The sequence below is a fragment of the Ixodes scapularis genome, unplaced genomic scaffold, assembly GCF_016920785.2.
Source record: "Ixodes scapularis isolate PalLabHiFi unplaced genomic scaffold, ASM1692078v2 PGA_scaffold2__306_contigs__length_199485367, whole genome shotgun sequence".
Classification (NCBI taxonomy): domain Eukaryota; kingdom Metazoa; phylum Arthropoda; class Arachnida; order Ixodida; family Ixodidae; genus Ixodes; species Ixodes scapularis.
The window spans coordinates 93,240,392-93,263,431 of record NW_024609857.1 but is presented as its reverse complement, the minus strand read 5'-3'; the positions used below and the strand labels follow the sequence as shown (position 1 = coordinate 93,263,431).

The 23,040-nt window shown below is 43.5% G+C and overlaps 2 protein-coding genes across 2 annotated transcripts in view; both read left to right on the top strand.

Moving 5' to 3' along the window:
- LOC8041160 (cell division cycle 5-like protein) overlaps positions 1–5,697 on the top strand; it is a 40,408-nt gene extending 34,711 nt beyond the window's left edge. The window contains exons 12-14 of the mRNA XM_029981029.4: positions 3,715–3,798; positions 5,021–5,149; positions 5,349–5,697. Of these exons, the coding sequence (XP_029836889.1) occupies positions 3,715–3,798; positions 5,021–5,149; positions 5,349–5,468 (333 nt within the window). The 3' untranslated portion in view covers positions 5,469–5,697. The remainder of the gene's footprint in view (positions 1–3,714; positions 3,799–5,020; positions 5,150–5,348) is intronic.
- A 3,808-nt stretch (positions 5,698–9,505) lies between these two features.
- Positions 9,506–23,040, top strand: part of LOC8041161 (activating signal cointegrator 1 complex subunit 3) — a 124,707-nt gene continuing 111,172 nt past the window's right edge. Inside the window, exons 1-5 of the mRNA XM_040220363.3 lie at positions 9,506–9,633; positions 12,403–12,541; positions 12,792–12,907; positions 14,139–14,704; positions 19,168–19,347. Coding sequence (XP_040076297.2) covers positions 12,405–12,541; positions 12,792–12,907; positions 14,139–14,704; positions 19,168–19,347 — 999 coding nt within the window. The 5' untranslated portion in view covers positions 9,506–9,633; positions 12,403–12,404. The remainder of the gene's footprint in view (positions 9,634–12,402; positions 12,542–12,791; positions 12,908–14,138; positions 14,705–19,167; positions 19,348–23,040) is intronic.

Sequence of the window (23,040 nt, the reverse complement as noted above, 5' to 3'; positions counted from 1 at the left end):
CGTTGCTTTTTCTTCCTCCAGGAAGCGTGTTTTAAACTACTACAATATTTATTTAATTCATTCAGGACATTTAAATAAGTTAGAACACATTTTTTTGTCAACGAAATAGCTGTTTAGTAAAGAAAGAAAGTCATGTTCAATGTACCGTCTTCCCAATTCATTTTCTGTCCAAGATACTGTCTAACATATCGTCTAACATACCTCTCAGCAGTGCTAAGCCTTGCGCCCGCTTCGAAATTTTCGTTGGCGATAGCGTCGCTGGATTCTCACGTTGTCGCGCAAAAACTGCTGCAAACGCAAGCCGATACCATTAAGATTTCGTGGCGTAACCTCGGACACCTAAAACACGGTGCAAAAAACCAGAATATTTGTCACAAGAAACTAGCGTCGCATTGCTAAGGCCAGCAGCCATGTTGAGATTTTTTTTTTTTTTCAAAAGGATCGCGATTGGTCCACGGATTTGTGACGTCATGAAAACGATTGGCTGGCGTTTCTCGGCGTAGGATTACATTTTCCTCTGAGAGGCATTTCCGGTTTTTTCTTAGCTTGCAACCGACTATGAGCCTATCGGCAAACATTTTCGCGCTCAAAGACCACAAGAACGGAAGATGGCTGCTGTTCTCGCGGTTGCACTCGAAAAACACGGACCATAAGAAGGACTGGAAGGGCCATAAGAATGGGCAGACAGCAGCCCTGTTGGCTATAGCGGAACCGGAAAACCTGACTATAGCCTCAACCCAGCTTGTTAGGACATGGTATCGAGGCTGCAGGGCTAAATCAAAACAACCAAAGTGGCGGTGACTAAGGTCGTGGCGCTATCGCGGCGGCTGTTTTGTGGCTGTAAACTGAGGAAATCAAGCAAATTATGTCTGAAATATCGAGCAATAAGCTTTATGGCATCCCAAAATTCCAGTCAATGATATACATTAACTCTATGGGGTGAGTGACAGTTCGGCGAAATCCGAATAATTGGATGTGTCCAAGAAATCGGTCTGCGACTGTATAGGGAAATGAAAGGGCATCAGCAAAACACCTTTAAACTCTAAAAAAAAAAATCTTTTTTTGTTTTAAGTGTATGTATATGGGAAAACAAACTTTGCCCCCGAAAAAGCTTATTCGTTATCTCAAGACGCATTTGAGTGATGTCGTAAAGTGCTTCCGTTTCGTTTCGGAGTCGACACGTTGAAAAACAAGCACGTTTCTAAATTGCTGCTAACTTAAAATGCTAATCGCAATGTAAATGTTGCACTAAAAATGTTTTTTTTTTGGCGGAAAGATTTTTTTTTTTTACATCACTACGTGTTTTATATAGGCATCTGAAAAAAAGTATTTTGGGCTTTCAGTGTCTCCTTAAAAGGCCTCTAAAAAGAAAGAAAATGCTTATTTTTAAACAGTCTCGTTGGGCCACGCATGTCAAAAAATTAATTTTACCCGAAAATTTTTTTTAGGAATATTGACTGCTTGAAACGCAGTTCAGTATGTAGTCACCTCCTTTGCACTTGTATTGTCGGTATTTCGGCCGCATGGAGGAGAGAAGCTGTGGCAATGAACAATTGTGGCCATCGCGTTGAGGTGGAGAGAGTGTATGACCATTCCGTGACGTCGTGGACTTCATGCGCATAATTCGAAACAAATCTCACTGCATCAATTTTGCACCATTTTTTTTTTCGTGTTAAATTAATTTTTTTACTTGGATATCTCAACTAGGTTGTTTAAAAAAAAACATAATTTTTCTTTTCAGTGGTTCTTAAAGGGGCCCTGCAAGGACTTTTTACTGTTTTTTAATTTGCGCCGAACCTGAACGCACTGAACGTAGTAACTTAGTGAAACTTTTCTTTTCGCGAAATTCGCTTTATTTTAAAAGTTATAGGCAATTTAGAATTACAAAAACAAGCAATAAATAACCTCCTTCATGACGTCGTAGGTCCTGGCTTGAGTGGCCGTGAACTAGAGAAGGAATAGTGAGCCCATCGAGCGCTCACGGCCGCCGCACTCCGTGTCAACGGCGCGAGAGGGCGCCACTAAAGCATGTTCTGGATAGGCTGTATGCAGCGGGCAGCCAAAGCGGCTTTAATTGCATTTTCTGCGTGATTAAACACTAATTCGGCATGACACTTCATTGGCCACGAACGACAGCAAACACGGGGTAAAGATCAGTTCAGAATGGGAGCCACTTCGCGCTGCCATACCGCAAAACGGCCAAACCGCAAGACAAAGCCTCTCGCCGAAGGCCTTCGGAACGCTCGGAGCCGGTCGGATCCTCCTGTCCATATGACTGCAGCGCCACCGCATACATTCGGGATTTTTCCGTGTCGGCGCCTTATCCCACTACTCCTTTCTAGTATGCGCCGCCTTTTCCACCGCTTGGCGGCGGGTATGTCGACAAGTCATTTCTTGTTTCCGTACTTCATAAACTGCATCTCTTTCTTTTTTTTCATCTATAATAATGAACAAAAAGTACTTTTATAAATAATTGAAACTGTTCGTGCCACTTATGTTTTGTATTTCGACCGAAAAGAAGTTTTTAGCGGCTCTGACCAGTAGTAAGCCCAGGACCAAAGACGTCACATTTTGTGCGCTTTCGGTACTGCGGGTCGCCCTCGTCGGTGGAGGAGGTTTCCGTGTCGTCCGGTTAAAATATGGCGCACTGATATTTAGCTACTCTTTCCGTGCCCGCTGGCTTGCCCGAACCCCAAGAGACGTGGAAACCGCATAAAAGGTAGACCCTTAAATATGATTGCAGGGCCCCTTTAAGTAAGTAAACGGAATTCCTCTGAGTGTGTGTAGGGGTGTTATCGGGGAAACCGGTCCCAATGGTCTCCATAATGGTCTCGCGGCTGTTGTGGATTTGTCCACCTGGCCGTTTCTTGTTTGTTTGGTTTAGTCGGAAACAGCAGTGTCAGCTATACGTGTTATATGCGAAGCGTATTAAAGAAATTTATGCGCAATATCTTAGTTCCAGAAAATTAATAGCCTCACCGAATGTCCCGAACGGGGAATGTCCCGATCTGAAAAATCAATGAGGGGGACTGGAAAGTACTGTTAGTACTCCTCGATCTAACGTCACCCAACTGTGGTGCTGCCAGTTGCTATAGTCCATTCTCCCGTAAGCTGGCAGGGCTGCGAAAGCTACAGGCACAAGATTGTGGCTTTGAAATACGCTTTCGTGAAACGAGTGCTCGCGCTAGAAAGGCACACTTGAAAGCATAAAGCATGTGATAGCTCGAGCTTTGGCGTCTTCGCTACCCTGTCCACCTGGGGGTGAATGGAGTGTACCACGCTCCGCTAAACTAGACCATGCAACTACGACATTGATGAGGTACTTGGGAGATTCGTTTTCTTATTAAAAAAATAGGCACATTACAAAAAATAGCCATGTATTTCCCAGAGAGTGCACGATCACTCCTAACTTAAATTTATTCTAGTTCATCTTTTATTTTCTTTTTATTTTACCTTGGAAAGAGCTAAAAAGAATGCAAAAGAGTAACATGCATGCTGTTGGGTTGTTTAGTTGCTAAGAGTTTTGACCTTATCGTTTTGTTAATTTTAGCTCGAAATTCCATATGACCTATGCACAATTTTTTTTTTTTTTTTCGTATTGTTTGCCAAGCTTAGACAAGTCTTCCTCGGTGGTTCTTGGGTTACGTCCACTTGTTTGTTGCGGCTGTTTCTGTGAAGCAGTAAGGAATCTGAATGTGCGACACTCTTTTGCAGCAAAACCGAGGCCACATGACTCGGGAAGCCAAGAAGGCAGCCAAAGTGGAGAAGAAGCTCCGAGTGCTGCTTGGTGGATACCAGGCAAGTGCTCAACAGGGATGTTACTCCCCCTGTAGACCATTTCTCAAGATATACATTTATTGTCTCTTTCTCTCTCTTTGTGTGTGCATGCAAGTGTGTGCAGTTGTTTGTGTGTGTGTGTGTCTGTGCACTTGCCCATGTGCTTACCACTGCCAACCTAATAGTCGTGCAAGATCAAACTGACTGCAGACGATTTTGGACGAGAAAAGGATTTTATTTGAGCTAGAACTCTCCTTGTATAGAAGGGAATAGTACTTCCATGCTTGTATATAAGGGGTATCATTGTCTAGTTTATGGATTCTTGAACTGGGCTCCAAGGAACACAGTCCCCAGAGTACCCTTATGGGTACCCTGGGGACTGTGTTCCTTGGAGTTCAGTCCCCACAATTTCCTTGCACATCCTTAGGATGTGTTCAAAATTTCCTTGGCCGTCCTTGCTCCTAAGTAAGGTGCTGTTGCAGTTTAATCACTCTTTGAGCAGGTCTGAGCCATCCATTAATGCGTAGCTATGAACCAAACGCTCGCTAGTGCGTGCATTATTGTTTCCAAGGCCTGTAGGCTCCTGCACTGCTTCATTACATGAATGCCGAAACGGGGAGGGGTTTCTTGGCTATCTGTCTAGACAAATAACCATTCCTTGGGATTGGTAAGTTTGAGAAACCCTTGTCTATAGTCCGTTGCAACCTAAGAACGAAGAGCGAGGGTAAGACGGGCCGGGGAGAAGGAAGCAGACGGAACGCTAAAGAGAGAAGGTGGTTTCCCCCTCTCTTCTCCAGCATTTGTCTGCTTCCTTCTCCCCGGCCCGTCTTACCCTCGCCCTTCGTTCTTAGGTTGCAACGGACTATAGTCTAGTTTATGCTAGCCATCAGTGGCATCGGAAGTGTACTGGAGATGGGGGCTATGGAAGAGAGAAGTGAACCCTTCCCCTTCCCCCCCCTCCTCTTTGTTGTGATGCCACTGTTATCCATATTTAAAATCTCATTCATTTGAAGTTCATTTGGTAAAAGCGCTGAAAAACAATGGACAATTAAAAGAGACGAACAACACAGAGCACTTGAGCGCTCTTTTGTTCATCTCTTTCACTTGCGCTTTCTTTTTTAGTGCTTTTACCCTCTGAACTATGAATCACCAACTAGCCCAAGTGCATACCCTTCTGAAGTCCTTTAGTTTTCAACTGTAACTTTCAACTGTAATCAAATCAAATCTCTCTTCTTTTTTTCAGTCGAGGGGCCAGGCCCTGATTAAGCAGATCCAGGAGTTGGCAGAGCAGATAGAGCAGACACACTTGGAGCTGAAGACATTCCAGGCCCTACAGGAACACGAGTCTCTGGCTATTCCGAAGAGGGTGGAGGTGAGTGCAGGAGCAACCAGTTTTTAAGGTTGGGCCTGAACATCTTCAGCGACGTCAGTTCAGCGTTTTGCATATTCATTGTTTCTTTTCATGAGCCATAGTGCTGCAGGCCTCTATTGTGTGGGCTTTTCTCTTTTCTGCACCGTTTCTGCTCCCCTGAGCTGAGCGTGGTTAACCGTGACTATGTCGTCTCGTGCAGGCTTTGACGGAAGATGTCAACAGGCAAGTGGAGCGAGAGAAGGCTCTCCAGAAGAGATACAACGACCTTCTGCAGCAAAAGGAATTGGTCGAAGAGGCCCTCGTGGATGTGCAATCCTAGAGACTGAGGTGGCCTGTTGTGAAAAGGGAGAAGTGCCCTCGGGACATCCTATATTTACCAAAAGTCACGATTACATGTCTGCTCATTTGTTACGGGAATCTGTTTTTTTTTTTTTTTTGCACCATCAACCTTTTATTGTGAAACACTTTTGCTTTTGGTAGTGTACACTTAAGAGCTGCAGAATGTCATTAAGATGGCATAGGCAAATAAAAAAAATTCCACTCTGTCCTGTCATGTATTTGTGTTAGGTAGCAGTATGTAGCATTCTGAGTATGAGCGGTTTGGAACCTCTCGGAGAGAAAAAAAAGGCTCCATCGTATCAAAACTGATGCTGTAGCAGAATAAATGGACCTTTTCCAAGAAGAATTACATACATCTGTGGTTTCTCCCATTTAGCGGCAGAGGCTTGCATGTGCTTTTGGGGGTATGGGGAAAAAAGAATTGCAGCGAACCCATTTTTGTTGTTTCGCTCGTACATAAATGTGTTTAGCAAGCAAGCCACAATATTGCATGCCTTAATATTGCATGCCTTTTGAGCAGTCTGAATCTGTGTAGGTCAGAAAACGACCCGTTGTATATTGTAAGACCGTTCCTACTTCTGTAGAATGCTGGCTTTCAGCATATGCCACAAATGACCGCTGCTCTCATTTTCACTGGATCAGGCCAGTTGTCTCATCACTTCCACTCTTCCCACACAGATTGGCACCTATTGTTGAATCACTATCCTTTTTGTTTGATTGTTTGATTTTGCTTGTTTGATTTTCCCTGCTCCTCCTGCACTGTGCAGAAAAGTGTAGGGCAGTGTACTTATATACCGGAAGTACACTGCCTTACAGTTTTCTACACTGGTGCAGGAAGTGCAGTTAAATCAAACAATCCTACTGACTGCATTGCCATGGCAAGAACATGGTGCAGTGTGTTAACATAAGGACACCTTTAACAATAGTTGTCAAAGCATGGGGAAGAGGGAAGTCTGCAGAAGTTCTCCTATTGAGTTGATCTAGTAACATTGCCTGCTGTCCAAGCCAACGTTGGTCCAAGCTGGTGCAACAGCTGACTGGGAGAGCCAGTGGGGAGAGCAGCCTTCAAAGTAAGTATATGACTGCCTCTAAGAGCCATTTTTGTGCTGAAAAGGTTGAAATGTGCCATTACTATCTTGAATTAGGTACTATCAATGAAAAAAAAAAAGTTTCTGCCACTTGATTCTTTAGAGCACTTTTAAATTATGTATCATGATTCACTATTGCTATAGTTTGTTTCAGCTTCGGTCCGAGCGCGGCCGATGTTATGAGCCGAAGGGCCAATCAAACAGCGAAAGAGGCACAACGTCATGGCGTGCTCTCTGCAGTTGATAGGACCAGCGTGCTCTCTCTGCGTGCTCCTTCGCCGGCTAGTCCTATCAAGCGCAGAGCGCGCGCCATGACGTTGCGCTCTTTACGCTGTTTGATTGGCCCTTTTGCTCGTAACATCTGCCGCGCTCGGACGGAAGCTGAAACAAAGTATAGTGCTGGTTTTGGACAGTTACAGAGGTCTTTGTTTCCAAAATAGCTTTGTGCTCAATTGGGCTATTTAGATGTTAACACAGCAGCTTGGGCTAGTTAGTTTTCCATCCACGACTTCACAGCGCATAAACATCTCGCGAAAGGCATTCGGACAATTGCAGACAAAAATCAGCCTTTCCACTCTGGTGAAGAAGGAAGACCAGTGGAGCTTTACTATGGTTGGACGACCTCAAGGATGATTTCTTGGACGACCTCTAGGACAACCCCAAGGATGACTTCTAAGGCAATCTCAAGGAAGACATCTAGGACGACTTCACTTCAAGGACGACGTCCAGAACGACCTCAAGGACGACTTTTAGGGTGACCCCAAGGACGACACCTAGAGGACGTCGTCCTCTTGGCATCATCCTCGAAAAAGACGCCTAGAGAAATTCAGCCTTTCCACTCTGGTGAAAGTGAAAAGTCTGGAAAGGGTTGCCACCTATGAGCGACAATGGCAATCAGACAACCGGCAAGCCGGTTGTCTGGTTACTGCCGTCACTCATTGATGGTGCTAGCTGTCCAGAGTTTTGTGTCGAGATTTATTTGTCCATGAACACGAAACTTGAGAAACTAGTTAACAGCTCTGCTGTAAAAACACAGCACTGAACTCTGTATTTTGTCTTAGTTTGCTTTGCATATTGTTGAAACAAAATATGTAAATTTTTAAATTGTCTTTTTCTTTTCCGCCTATTTCCGCGTAAATGGTCTGCGATTAACACTGATACTGCCGTGTTTTGTGTGCGTGTTCGCCACGCATGGCAAACACGACGTTTAGCCCAAGCAACGGCAGGCTGATGCAACTGACGTCAGCGGGGGAGAGCGAGCTATGGGGAGAAGAATGTGACTCCTGGGAAAGAACAGACTGGGTGCAGTCGCAGATTAAACAAGACGCTTCTCAACCGATTGTAACCTGACAGTTAAATAAATATATCCTGCATTATCCCAAATTAACCGGTACATCACAGACACCCCCCCCCCCCCCCCCCCCATACTTTATTTTTATTTTTTGCCAGGTGATTCAATATGGTGTCAAGAAGACTACCCAATCAATATTTTGCTGCAGCGTCGCATATATTTTGAATAAAGTAAAAGAAGTGCAACTGCTTGAAACTGGACTGGGGAGGAAAAATAAATATAGAGGAGGAGACTTGCCGGAAGTCACCTAGGTGTGGAAATTTTTTCTTTCAAATCAACGTATTTGGAGTTTTTTTAGAAGCCACAAAAAAATGGTATCATTTCTCTTCTATTTTTAATATTGTGTGTGTGCCTTCGATGACCCGCAGCTTTGATTATATTTGGTGGCTGCGTCTAGACCATACTCGATCGGTGGTCTTCGGGCGGGAAGGAAACCAGCTCTAATATGTCATGTACAAATAAAAAAATTGCAGTGGCTTAGCACAGCTATGCCAGGATATACGTAGCGTGAGCTTAGGTTCAGCTGGTTATTCTTAGCTTTCCTGGTTGTCTAGGATTGGCTTGATTATCATGCTTACTGCTGATTCAATGACACACACACGGTATACGCATTATGTGACACATGTACAATTTCACTCTCCTTCTCCATGGCCATACCACACTGGCAAACACCCGCTATATGTATACCACCACTGATACCTCTGCGCATGCGCACAAAATGAGAGGCGCTATCAAGCGGCTCCGGTGCAGCGTCAGACTTTGCTACTGCGGAACGGAGGCGCACAGCTGGGCACGCGGCGGCGCTAGGGCGTCTGCCGCGGCTATGACGTCACTCCTCTGGAATACGCAGACCGGCGAGGCGCGCGCGGCGGCGGCGGCTCCGGCGCGCCAGCTGTGCGCCGTGTGACGTCACTGCTCCTCGCGCATGCGCAGCACGGCTCTCCAGGAGCCACGCGAAACTGCTCAACCTCGGCCAGTGTAGCTCACGCTACAAAAACCTTGGCGAGCATAAATACCCTGTCAGTGTCTGTTTGAGGCGAGGGATGGGCTGCTCACGCATCCATCGTCAAGCCTGGCAATACGCTTCTGTCTTGCACGGTGCTGGCACGGTGCAACTACGTGCAAGACCTTGTCATGCGGCCGATTTGAGTCGCTCTCACTCTGTTCTCCGTGCTCACGCGCAGTTTTCTATGGTTTAGACACAACCACCCGTGAGCTATCGAAGGCACGCAATCAATACTAAAAACAAACAAAACAGTATGATACCCATTTTTTGTGGTTTCAAAAAAACTTCAAATACGTTGATTAAAAAAAAGTTATGAGTTTTGGTAATTATTTTCTTTAAATTTCTTCTTCCTCCCCAGTCAAGTTTCGGTTTCGGTTTCGAGCAGTTGCGTTATTTTTTATTTTATTAAAAATATACGTGACGCTGTAGCAAAATATTGATTGGGTAATCTTTTGACAATCATAATAAATCGCCTAACCAAAAAAAAAAAAAAAATGCAACGATTTAGCAAGGCTAGATTTTATCCTCATCTGACCATGTATTTTAAACACATTGGCAACATTGGTATGTTCGCGCCATCTAGTGACAGACACGAAAACGTGCAGAGTTGCGTGAATCGCATGGTGGTGGCATCACAATTTTCACAGTGAAACGTGGATTTATTGAGGTCATGAAGCAAAATACCTTATTTTTTGAGAAGGTAAGTGCCTCGCGTACTAAGGTTTATATTCGCTAACTGTACAAGCGTTGGTTTACGACGAACAACACTCGGCGTCAAACATAGGATCAACCGCAAAGCGATCACATAAGATCCCAGGAACTGTCAAGAGGTCCTTCTCACCGGCGAATTCTTACAGACTTTGTCATATACAAATGAAAACGATGTCAAGTGGCTAATCAGTTAAAGATCCGAGAATCGCATTTGTGGGTGATGATCAACCTCTCTTGTGGGGTCTGCGGCATCTGCTTGACGGTATGGCATAAGTGACAACCTAAAGCTACAACCACGATCCTTGGCACCGCACTTGCTCCGTAGAATTAAGTATTTTGATCCCAGTAATACAGCATACCTTAAGTTGTCCTTGCAGGGAAGGCGAGAGGAGGTTTTAATTGTGTCATTCACACGATTGTTTCTCCAAATCTATTTGTAGCTTCGAACTACGTATTCCAGAACTATGCATTTGCTTCAAGCGATTTTCAGATATAGCTGACTAGATCTCAGAACAAGCTCTTCAAGTTCATTAAGCATGTAACGGGATTCAGGGTAGGTTTATTTATCGGATGATTATACGATATTTGATATGATTTTCCTTTGCAAAAACTGGGATGGAACACAAATTAATTTTCTCTCTCTTAAAGCCTGACGACCAGACTCAAGATTCTGCAAGGCAGAAGACCATCCTCACCATGGGGGAGGAAGAAACAGGCAACAGTGGACAGTCTAGGAGGGGGAAAGGAAGAAGCGAGGGAAAAGTGGAAAGCGCGACCTGGTCATCGGTCTTTAACTACTTTTAAGTTTTCATTCGCATTCACTGGTTCATTGTGGATACTCGGAGATATTACACTTCCTGAAGGTCTACAGGGCTCCAGTTGTAAACAGGCAATGCATAAGAGGAACCACTAATACAGTGAGATGACATCATTGCCAGTTCATGTATACCGTTAAAGGGACACAGAGAGTATTTATGCTCGCTGAGGTTTATATTTGAGGAGGACCTATAAAGTATGAGTAAAGCTATACACACTACGTCGTGCAACCTGGACCAGAAATGGCTTTACGCACGACGCAAAACTCATATAAAACTAATGGTTACAATGAGTTTTCGAAGCGGTGGCGTAGCTTAGTGGTAAAGTGTCTGCTTCATGCGCAGCGAACCCCTGTTCGATTCCCAGTGTAAGCTTACTTTTGTTTTTCTAGAACATTTTTTTTTGTTGAGCATTTGGCAATATATACAACATTTCTTTTTTATGATTAACACTGAAGAAAAAAAAAAAAAAGAGAGAATGTTGTCGACGAAACTTTGCTGGACTAAATGGTATGGGACTCCCTTTAGGTTGCCAGCTGGACGCCGTGAAGCGGTGTGTACGGGGGGCCAAGTGGGTTAATAGTTTTGCAATTAGCAGCCACACACTGTCGCCGCGAAGCGGCGTGAACGCAGGCTTGGGACGGGACGGGACGGGACGGGACGGGACGGGACGGGACGGGACGGGACGGGACGGGACGGGACGGGACGGGACGGGACGGGACGGGACGGGACGGGACGGGACGGGACGGGACGGGACGGGACGGGACGGGACGGGACGGGACGGGACGGGACGGGACGGGACGGGACGGGACGGGACGGGACGGGACGGGACGGGACGGGACGGGACGGGACGGGACGGGATATGGGGGATATGGGGGATATGTGCCGTCCGAAAAGGGTGACCCGAAGGCCCTGAGCTCTCCGCGTCGTGCGGTGACCCGATTCGCTGTCACTCAGTCACTAGTGTGACAAATCAAACTGCATGAAAGCGACGGGAGCAAGCGACCAAGGCAATGAGCGACGCGATGAGCGACAGTGACAAGTCCCCGTCACTCATCGCTGACTCTTCGCTGTCGCCGTTTCCTGTTTCGTCACTCGCTAAATTACATACATACGTTTCAGCCTTAAGAGCTCAACTACCCAGAACACAATTTACGGCTCCAAAATAATTTTTGTTCCGCCCGAAAACAGCCGGTCGAGAATTTGCCGGTTTCAGCTGAGCTCACTCTTTTTCATGGTCACGTGGCGTTCAGACTATGTGTACCTGATATATTCAAAGTTGTAGGTCATCAAAGCGCAGATTCATGATTAAAAATAAAGAAGAATATGAACCCCATTTTTGTGGCCTCTAATAATCTGCTAATACGTTGATTGACGAAAAAAAAAAATGTTGCACAGATCACAGGAAGTACATGTACACGTCATTTTCAATGTGGCAACGTACGGAGGGCTGGAAGACGCGATGGCAGTGCGCAACGGATTAACGTTGCAACAAACGTGATGTTGCTACTTTGGAACTGTCGTTCCTAGTACTGGCCAGTCGATCTTCAAGTGCAGAACATTGAGTGGAAGAGATACAAGTGCAAAACGATCACACGGCAAACGGTGCACGCAACTTTGTTATTGTCGTCGTCTTCTTCACACGCCAAAGAAGCAGAGAGGAAAAAAAAAAAGAAACGGTTGGGAGTAGCCACGTAACTTCTGGCCATGAGCTTTCAGGTTTCGGTTTAGGGTAGTTGAGTTTTCTGGCTTTATTAAAAATGTACATGACTGTAACAAAATATTGATTGGGTAATCTCCTGACTCAATATTAAATCACCTGGCAAAAAAAAAAAAAAATTAGTGGGTGTCGGTGTTTTTTTTAAGTTTTCTATTTCCCCGTTTAGTGGCGGTGATGCAGTTCATGTTTCTGTATATGAAGTGATTGCGTAAACATGATGCAGGTATGAGTCAGCTGGTGCAACCGCACTTCTCGGAGACACTTCGGACATTCTCTGGAGTTGCCGCAGACGAACAATGCTTTGACGAACCTGCCGATGCCATTCTCCAGAAGAAGGAGGTCCAGAATGAAAGGCGCTTGAAGTGAGGCTTTTTAACACTATTGTTTCTTCCACTTTATGTGTGAGTTCAGCTGAAGTGGCAAACACAAGCGTGTTGCCCTGAACAATGCTTGCACTTCTTGAGTGTGCAAGCTTGGAAGGGGCATTGAAAGCACAGTGCTCACTTTTCTAGCTTCCGCTACGCTCGCAATTTAAGTAAAACGGGGCATGGCTCCTTCTGCTAGAGAGCTCTGGCTGAGATTGATTTTAATAAAATTTTTCACATGTTTCAGAAAGAGCAGTGCATCTTGGAACTTTGTCAAGCAGACCATCTTGTCTGTGAGGGACAAGTCAGATACTGAGGTTATTGTTGCCTTACGGGAGCTGCTTCACTATGCTCAAGAGTTTGGTGAGTAATGAATCTATCCTCTTGGAGACCCGAGGATGAATTTCCACGAAAGTATAAAAATGGCAATTTGCATTTTGTTGCAACAGTACTTTACCAAGGGACCTCACTTCCAGTGAAATTTGGAGGGGTTTGGTTTCTTGTCGGAATATTTTTTCCCACTAGGCTTTCCCTGGTATCCCTTCTCGAATGCTCCATTTCAGCTTTAGAGGTTCTTCTTTGATACTTCTAGCTGAAGCCGTCCTACGATCGAGGAAGAGATTGTTAACGTTGTCCGAACACGTCTATATTATTTTGTTGAACAGCATCTGTGGAAAACATTTTGAGCGATGTCTTGGTGGAGATTTTTTTTGAAAATTGGTGCACTTTTGAAGGACTTGCAGTTTTGTAGATTTTTTTAATTACTTCGAGTAGGCTAAAAATGTCATTTTGAAACCATAAAACATACTCTGAGCACCTTTTCATTGACATAGCTGGCAACAAAATACCCTATTACTTGATGAAATAACATATTTGGGAAATATAATTTTCAAAATGACTGTTAATAAGTAGAAACTAGCAGCTTTGCCACGACCCGGTTTCAGAACTTGTCGACGCAAAATGATGCATAGGAATTGTGGCCTGTGGGGATTGAAAGGGGGCGTTACAAAAGTAGAAATAATTGGAAAAGAAATAAAATTTTTCATGTGGTTATGCTGTGAAAAATTGGGCTTCCCCAATATGGTATATTTACAAAACGGCACATTCACAATACGGCATGTTAGCAGAAGTAAGGCACGCGTAAAATAAATCTTAGATACATCAGTTCCTGGAGGCGGGGTCAAAATTTCACACCAGTTGTATCGTCGTGACAAGATTGTCATAATAAAATGTCAAGTCGGTATCACTTATATCAAGTGTTTGTAGCAAATAAGGATGAGTAGTGTTTGTAGCAAATAAGGATGAGTAGTGTTTGTAGCAAATAAGGAAAGTATAGAACAATTCTGTTGATTTTGTTGTGTTGGAAGGTTATTTTTGTGTAAAGCTGTTTCTAGGCAGGGTGTTATGATATTATAACTTTGTAACTCCTTTCTAATGCATCGGAAGAAAAATATATTGTTAACTGGATTTAATCATCATTAACTCTCAAAATATTCTTACGAGCTGGCGTTTTTCTGTAGCGCACGAGTTGAAATATAATTGTTAACATATTTTTCGTCTGTCAATGTTCCACTCGGATCCTTTCACACTTCAGCCGGAGGCGACTGCTTGGAGGAGGTCATTCAGTCCGCGGCACTCCTGCTGCTGGACACGTTCCAGGAGTCTGAAGACAATGGCCTCGTCAGCGACAGGCAGAGGCAGCTCCTCCGCACAACCTTCGGCAGCTTCCCTCCCGACCTGCCCAACAGAGCGCACAGCCTCGTGCGCAAGATCTTCTCCTGGCTTCCCCCGGAGACGCGGGACCTTCTGCTGGAGCAGAAGAACAGCATCGAGGACCAGTTCCCGGAGTCGGCCGAGTTCACCCGGAAGCTCAAGGTCGGCGGGTTTGTGCCCTTCGTGGACGATGAGATCGAGGTGTGTTCGGAGGATGAGCTGTTTGTCAAGGACCAAGCGCGGCTGGACATGAGCTACAAGACCCCCGTGCTTCAGAACGGGGTTTCCAGGAAGCCCAAGAACCGCTACAACTCTAGTTGGTTGAGGGAACAGGTGCAGACTGTGTTGGCCGACAACAGTGCCCTAGGTCTGTCGGTGGAGGAGATTGTGAACGTCGTCACGCCCATGCTGGACTCCCATCGCACCGACAAGGAGCTCGAGGGAGAGGTGGGTGTGGCCACAAGCAGCTCCCGTCGTCGGAGGGTGTCTGCGGTTGCGATTATGTTATACTTTAACGCGGAATGTGCTTTATCGGCCGAATTTTGTGGGACAAATGTCGCGAAGAATCGCCACGGGTCGTGATACTGCATGATATTGCGACGTTACATAACATTGTGACATCACATGACCCCATAATATCGTCAGAGACTTTTTTCACAAAGGTTAATTTGCAAAATCGTTTTTTCGCCTGTCGTAAAGCCCGTTCCCGGCGTCCTTTGCACTCTTCACTTCCATTTGCCCGAAAGGCAAGCAGGAAGAAAGAGCTATACTTCGATCCCTAAGCTGACAGGGTGGCGGGAGCTACGCGCTTGCTGGACCAGTCGACAGCCTGTCTCCCATCACCTTATCATTCTCTGCGTGTGGGTATGTGTTGGGAGTGTGATCATGTGCCAAAAGGTCCACAATTGACTGGTCCGGTGAGCGTGTAGCTTCCACCACAATTCTTGGCTTGCCAGTGAACAAACCATAGGGCTTGCAGAAAGGAGAAGGGCGACCGCCCATCCAGTGAAGCGGCTCTATTCTATTTATTTGTGTGATGTCACCAACCATAGTCCTTGCTCTATTACCTCCACTTCTTTCTATCCTATGCAAAGAATGCATGGAGCTATGCAGGGCTCAGTTGCAAAATGAGAACAAGGGAGGCAGTGGGGTGAGTGCACAGCATGGGGTGTAGTGCTGGCTGGTTATGATCAGTTGTCAAGTTACCTTGTTCACATTTTGTAATATTTAGTATCTTCAGAATTGTAAAACTTGTGTTTAAGTAGCTTATGAATATTTTATGTCAAGATTCTAACTTTCTAATTTTCATGTCATGACCCCTTAATCTGTCACAACAACCAAGGCAAAAGGCATTGAAAGCTCTTGGACGTGGCAAGTGGTTATTCGCAGAACACATTACTACAGAATGTTGCTGTACGTTAAAGGGGTTGTGAAACATTTTTCAGATATCCTGAGCTATATATCTATTTCGAATCCTTGTCCTTTATTACATAGCCCACATCCATTCGTTTAATCATCCACACCCGTTTACTAGCAAAAAAAAAAAAAAATTCGGTTTCCCGGGGAGTTTTTTTTTCAGTTCCGCAAATATGTTACGATAGGCAACCAATGGGGCATTTTTGTTTTCTGTGCAAGGTGGTGACATAGGCCGGACTCTATGGGGAGAATACAGAGCATTGGGTAAATTGCTCCAACGGCAGCGTCATAATGATGTCAGGCACACAATACACAAGTAAACGAATGACATCTGACGTCTGATATTATGCTTGGATAATTGTAAGACAAGCGACCTCGTTGACCGCTAGCCGCTCCAGCGTCGCCTATTACGTGGCGGTTGGCTTTTAGGTTCAGAGCCGTACGCCGACACTGCTTTGCTACTGTATGTCATGCTACAGAGGAGAGTTTTTGAGGGAATGGTTTTCAACTTGGATTTGTCAAGCCGCGTCACGATACGATTGTCAACTAACAAACCGTGAACACATTCTCGCTTCGACAAGAAAAGTGCCGATCCGCTCACAAGAAAAAGACGAGAAGGCTGGAAATATAAGCAAAACGAATTGCCTTTGCATACTTGAGAATCAGTATTTCAAGTTACTCCCAAGAAAAATCGTAAAGGAAATTTGATGGAAAACTCTCGACCGCCGGTCAGGGGAAATACCGAAATACTATGTCCTAGAGTTAGCCCCCAAAAACAAACGGCCTGAGAATGTACATGCTGATAGTCGAGAGGTCATGCATGCGCATCCATCCTTCCTACTAATTTTGCAAAGTTCAAGTTTGAATCCCCTTTTGGTTATAACTTTTTTATTGCTCAACTTTATGTTTTATTATAATTGTAATCCACAATCAAGTTCCACAACTGCATTCCACAATGAATGCGAGCTGCGGCAGGATGAGCAGCATAGTTACAATGGTTATCAAATGACAGAAGACCCGGATCTGTTTGAAACCGAAACAGTACCATGATCACGTGATGTGGTGACATACAATTTATACAAGAATGCCTATAAATAACCCAATGTTTTCATCACTACAAACTTATTATTTGTAGATTATATAAAGTTGAATATCTGTTCAACCTTTTTACGTAGCTACCATGACATTTTGTTGCTCATGCTGCCGAGGGGTGTGGCATGGTCGTTTCACATAGGCCATGCAACGCAATTTTGAAACGCGGTTTATAAAATGAGGATGGCAATATTTCGCCGTAATGCTTTATATTCAACGTCTTTGTGGTTTAATGAATATAAGAAGGGGATTTGTAGCCAAGTGGGCTAGCGCACACCAGCTCAAAGCACAAGGAGCGAAAGCTCGCACTGCAGAACCCAGGGACCCTGGGATCAATACCCACTCCTACCCGTTTTGATCTGGATGAGCATCATACCGGGGTGTGGTTGTGTATCACTACTTCGTGGTGCTTGTTAAAGACCCCGGGCTAGCGGTTCTACTGCGCTGGCTAAATTTCTTATCTACAGCTGAGAGACAAGTCGCCCGTTGAGTCGCCCGTCAGGCTGTATAAACATGCACATGCCAAAATATATTTTTTTTTAATGTAAAAAAGATTTGGCAGATACTTTTTTCTTTTTATGACCCCTTTAACAATGGTTTACTGGTGAGAGTTAAATTGCAGTGATATATTCTGCACATTTTTTTCATTCATGAAAAATGTGGCATGTGCCACATCAAAGCACGCTTCTCTATAGTTTTTATCATAATATTGTTACGATTATTGTGAGCTCATCAGTGCAAGTGAAAAGCACTATAATATTTCTCTACGCTCCAAAGAACTTACACTGAGCAGCTACTCCAATCAATATAAATTTAGGCCCTTTACTGATTACCTCAAGGTCACAATGTACACAGCTTTTTTTTTTTTAAAGAATTCTCATATCCTACAGCAGACATTCAGTACGACTCCAGTGCTGCTTCAGGTCAATGTACTGCTCTCATATGGGCTCTCTAATAAGTTAAGGAAAATAATTGTTCTTCTGAAAGACGTAAAGTTCAGAATAGCCATTCTATGAGTTATATTTTGTCAAATAACTATGAGCGTCTTTCAGTAGTAAAGCTGGAGCTAAGTTAGGTGCTGTTTAAGAAAAGAACATTTGGATATTCTTTGAATCTTTTGGGAGGAGAGACAGGATGGGATTGCAAACATATATTGCACTGACAAAACCAAGATGTATTGATATCTGAGAGGAATGATACAGAATACACTATACTGCTTCATTCCTAGGGAGTGATATAGTGCTCTTCAAAACACTTTCTAGGTAGTTGACACAGAACTTCACCAGTGTGTCCCTTGCGTGACATAGAGTCACTTGCAGTCCTGCTACTGCTGAATTAATTGATCTCTTCACATTGGTATAAGGTTCATCATGACCAAAGGTTTATGCATGGCACTTCATCTTAACAGGACATTAAGGGAAATTTTAAGTGTCCCGTTACATGCTGTTAAATACTTTTCCTACTCTGAATCAGCAAGATTGATACTTTGCCTGCTTTTCTTCCCATCAGAATATTGGTACTGGAACATGCTGACTATTTTGGCAAACTTTCTAGCAGTAAGACACACAAATTAGATTTTTCTTCACAGAGCACTTCTCAAAGCTATACAATCATGACGGAGCATTTTGCAGCATTCAGGTTATTGGGCGTATAGCTTTTCTTAAAGGGCAGCTCCGGTCAATATTTTCGAATTTGGGATTACGACTGTTTGCAGCAGAGTCATTGCTTCTGAATAGCAAGGTATACTTTTTTTCTATATTGTTTGTAGTTTTATAAATATCACGGCTTAGTTTTGTTTCGGGGGTCTACAACAAAACCAAAACTATCTGTTAGAAAGAGATAGCAACACTGGTATCAGCTGTACGGCTGCGACGTGACGTCATGGTGGTGCTGCGGTATGTGTCGCCTAGTGTTGGTTGACCAAGAGCTAACTTGCTTGGCCACCTGCTAAAGAGCAGCTGGTTGCATCTTTAAAATCGGTTTTAGTGGAGTATGCGGCTTCACATTGACATAATATTACGGCTGTGATCATATTTCGTGCCACTAAAGCAACACAGGTCATTTATTTTGGGTTTCGTTTTCGACCGTAGATGCCCTTCAAATTCCGGTCAATTGTGTCATTGTGACAGAGTCTTCATAACAATCACACTTTTCATCGAAATATGCTGAATGCTTATTTTGCTGCACACTTTATAATTAAACTTTATTTCTAGTTACAGCCAAGCACAGATGACACCACACTCACCTTGTCTCTACTGATATCTTAGTTTAAGTCTGTTCAGAAGGCTTAAATTCTGGGTGCATGAACTTAATTGTTCAGGGTGTGCTTAAAGAATGAGACCTTTGTTGCGATTTGTTCTCAGGGTGCCTTTGTTTCATGTGGCATGCATTGGGGATTCCAGATGTTTGAATTTTTTGGTGCCGAGTTTCTGGGCGTGATTCACAATATCCTGGACCACCGGAAAGAGCTGGTGAAGGCCATCAATGCAGAAGCTTTGAGCACAGGAGATGCTTTCCCTGATGTACCAGCCTTAAAGAACCAGCCCACAAAGCCTACCTATGGCTGCCAAGTCACTGTACAGGTAAGGTAACATGTGCAGGTCCCTAGACTGCCTAAATAACAATTGTGTGTTTTTTGTTTTAATCATTAGCCACATGTTTCTTTCAAAAAGGCATCAATGGAGGGAAAAAAGAATGCTGAAGGTTCTTCAGTGTTTTTCTTTTTCATAGGGTTCCTTTTAAAGTCAAAACGGCTATAAAAATATTTTTCTGTTAACCCATTATAAGTGGCTGGTGCAGCAGCCACCCCTACTACCTCTTGCATACCCCAGGGGTCAGCCCTGGGGCTCTTGTTCTTTGAAATACATTAATGATGTTACTAGCCAGCTGACTTCATGCATTAGGCCCTATACTGAGTATGATGTAGTGATAGAGAGAAATTAGGACTTAATGTAAATCGGAAAATCACTTTAAGTGCACATGGTCTGTGAGGCAAGTTTCTCAGGGGTTTTCTCTGCTGCTCCAAAGAAAAACTGCAGATGCTTTTTGTTTTGTTTTTTATTTGAAGAAAAAAAAACAAAGTTTGAATGTATGCACCCTAAAACGTGTGTGTAAAGCTCCTCTTAAATTGATAGGAACAACGTAATCACCAAAAAATATTTTGCTGTTGCTCTGACCGCTGCTGCGCATCAATCCCAGGAAAGGACACGAGCAGAGAGGAAAGCTAATGAAAGCGACATACTCTTTCTCGTCTCTTAGCTGAGAGGCTCGCCTGCATGCCCGGCGGCAGTCACTGCACATTTTTTCGAAAATAATAGGGGTTTACATTTACGTCTGCCAAATTCCTGTGGGATAATCGAATGCAAGAAACTATAGAAGGCTGTTCCTAACTCAGTTTTGTTTTTAAAGAAAGCTTCAGCTTCTCTTTTTTTGTTTGAGTGATGCATTTCATGTACCCTCATTTCACTCTCTTGTAATGATCGGTATTTTCCTGGTGCAATCTGTTTGAATATGTTCTTTCTCTGTTGCTCATTCATTCAGTCCAGTTGACAAAGGTCTGCAATTTTGCTTTCTTTCAGTATCCTTTATTTGTTATACAGGGCACATTTTTTAGGCTTTACTGATTTGTTTTAAAAAAGCAGTGAAAGCTGCTTCAATGCATTCGATGCAGGTGATTCATACAGCCAAGGGGACATAATATAGGGGTTATTTGTCATGATAAGTGGGATAAATAATTAGAATGTGTTTATTTACTTTTTAATTAGTCAAAATTCACATGGTTTCAATTAGAAACTAGTTGAGCATCACTGAAAACCCCTAAATTAACAAATTCAAGATATGTGGGGGGCATGGTGGTGTGCGAAAGTGACCACACGTGCAACGGGCACAGTGCTGGCGGCATGAAAACGTGGATGACAAGAGACCGAAAAACCGTGCGGTTGCATTTTTGCAAGACTAGCCTTGCGCCCATTGCTCAAGTGGTAACTGTAGTGCACCATTGCACTTCTCACGTGCCACAGATATTTATAAAATTTACTTGTGTGGTGGTTTCCAGTTATGCTCAGCAAGCTTATGATTGGTATCATATCTTTATCTTCAATCATTATAAAGTTAATTATCAAATTTTAGTGAATAACCAACTTAATCTGACCAGCCATATAACTCGCCTGCACGGACTGCATTGGCCTAGATTTAATGGCTTTTTATTAAAACCGATCCTTGGAGCCTTATAAAAAAACAACTGTATTTTTGTTTTGTGGCTGTGTACACAATGCGGCACTGTTAGCACGAACAAGGGATTGTCGGTTATTTCCATTTTCCTCTTGTAATCAAAAGCCTGCCATATAGTCTATTAATGTGGTGGGAACTGCTCTTGCAGCGTACTAACTTAAGCGGTAAAATTTGCTGCCCGCCAATACCCTTTCAAAGTTAAATAAAAAAAAGTGCTATGTCGTGTTTGCACTAACACTTGCGCAGTATACATTGTGCGACACTGTTAGCATGAACACTACATGGGCTATTTTTTTTGTATTTTACTCGGATGAAATATTGACAGGCACCAAACTGTATCGCTTGGGCTACTTCCCCGAATCAGGACTGTGCACCTCACTAAGATTTTTCGTAGCGGCTGTTAAATTAAAAAAAAACAAAAGAAAACAGGAGATCACTTGTTCATGCTAATAATGTCACACTGTATATGTATAAATATAAATAGATAAACAAGATTTTTTTAAACCAATTTTGCATGAAAGGTGTTAACACAGTGATATTTGGTGTCCTTTAGCCACGTGGCATGACTAAACGAGCCGATCGAATTTATTGGTCATATCTAGGGTTCCATGTTTTTGGAGTTTATTTCTCATGAAATTTGGAGGGTGTTTTCCGGAGTTCATTTTTTGTGCTGAGTTTATCATAGGTTCTTATGGTAGATTTTTAAGTCTCCCAAATTGAGAGCTTAATTTCGCCCTGTGCCAAATTTTTCAAAATTCAATATAAAAACAGATATCCGAACACAAAACCTGCCCTAAATTCATAAGAACTCACCTGTATTGAATAATATTTTTTCAGCTTGATTGGGCATTTGTACCCTTGCCATTGGTAATAGGAGTGTTTGGAAGTACTTTAAGTACATTGTGCTTAAACTTTAAGTAGTACTTTAAGCACAACATACTTAAAGTACTACTTCAAGGAGGTTTAGAATACTTGTACTTTACTTGGTACATTCTGTGAATATGTGCTTGGTACTTGAAGTAAAGGTTTTTTTTCTGGTACTTTTTGAGGGAAGTACAACTCCCGACTTCAAAGTACATCCCCAATTTTAGTCTCGGTGAAATTCAACTCTTTCAAGGATAACACACTCGTGTCTTTGGCTTTCCCAGTGGGGTTGAGTCCAACCTCTAACACGAAAAAAAGCCTTATTGTCATGTGAGAACAAGCTATTGACTTTCGAGACGTCATCTGGTCATTTCTTTGAGTGAAGTAATGGTGGCTATAAAACCGATACAAATACCCAGTGCATTAAAAGTTGATTGTGTTAAATATTTAGTCAGCAAGAGTAAAACAACTACTTTGTGGCCACTTCAGTTTATCCAATATTCACTGCCATTTCCAAAAATAACTGATGCACCCCCGATACCCCAGGGGGAATGCATACCAGTTAAAAACAATTGGTCGTTGCATACATGTACTATGCTGCATAGATTTCCATGGAACTATGTGTGGGTGGCACTGAAGTCACTAAATCTTTGGAAAGTAGTGCCACTGCCTTCCCTGCCTGCTGGGACACAAACAGATACAGACGACCGGAAGCTCGCAAGGTGATTGACTGGTCAATGTCCGTTGCCATGGTGATTGCCATTTCAGCCCCTTCATATCTTCGAACCGCCAAGAGGGTCGTTCTAAACCAGTCGCAGAAAGATCGCCATGGAGCATCATCGTACTGAAGGCGTTTCTCGCAAAATAAGCATCTTTGGCACTGTTTGTGCAATTAACTTATCAATCACGCCCATCTCCACGAATCTCTTACAATGATATTGTTCTTCTTGCATATTGGAAGACAAGAAAATGATTTCTCAGTGCCTTCAAGCACTGACACCACATGTGGTGGCGGTACGAAGATCTTTGCTTGTTTCGCCGGTGTGTGGATAGCCAAATCTCGGTATACAAGAAACGTCTCTATAAAGCTACCCATCACCAGCAAATTTAGATTGGCTCACCAAGAACGGAGAGGTCGAAGAGAAACTGCTCATTTCTTGAGCCAAAATGGCAAACATACA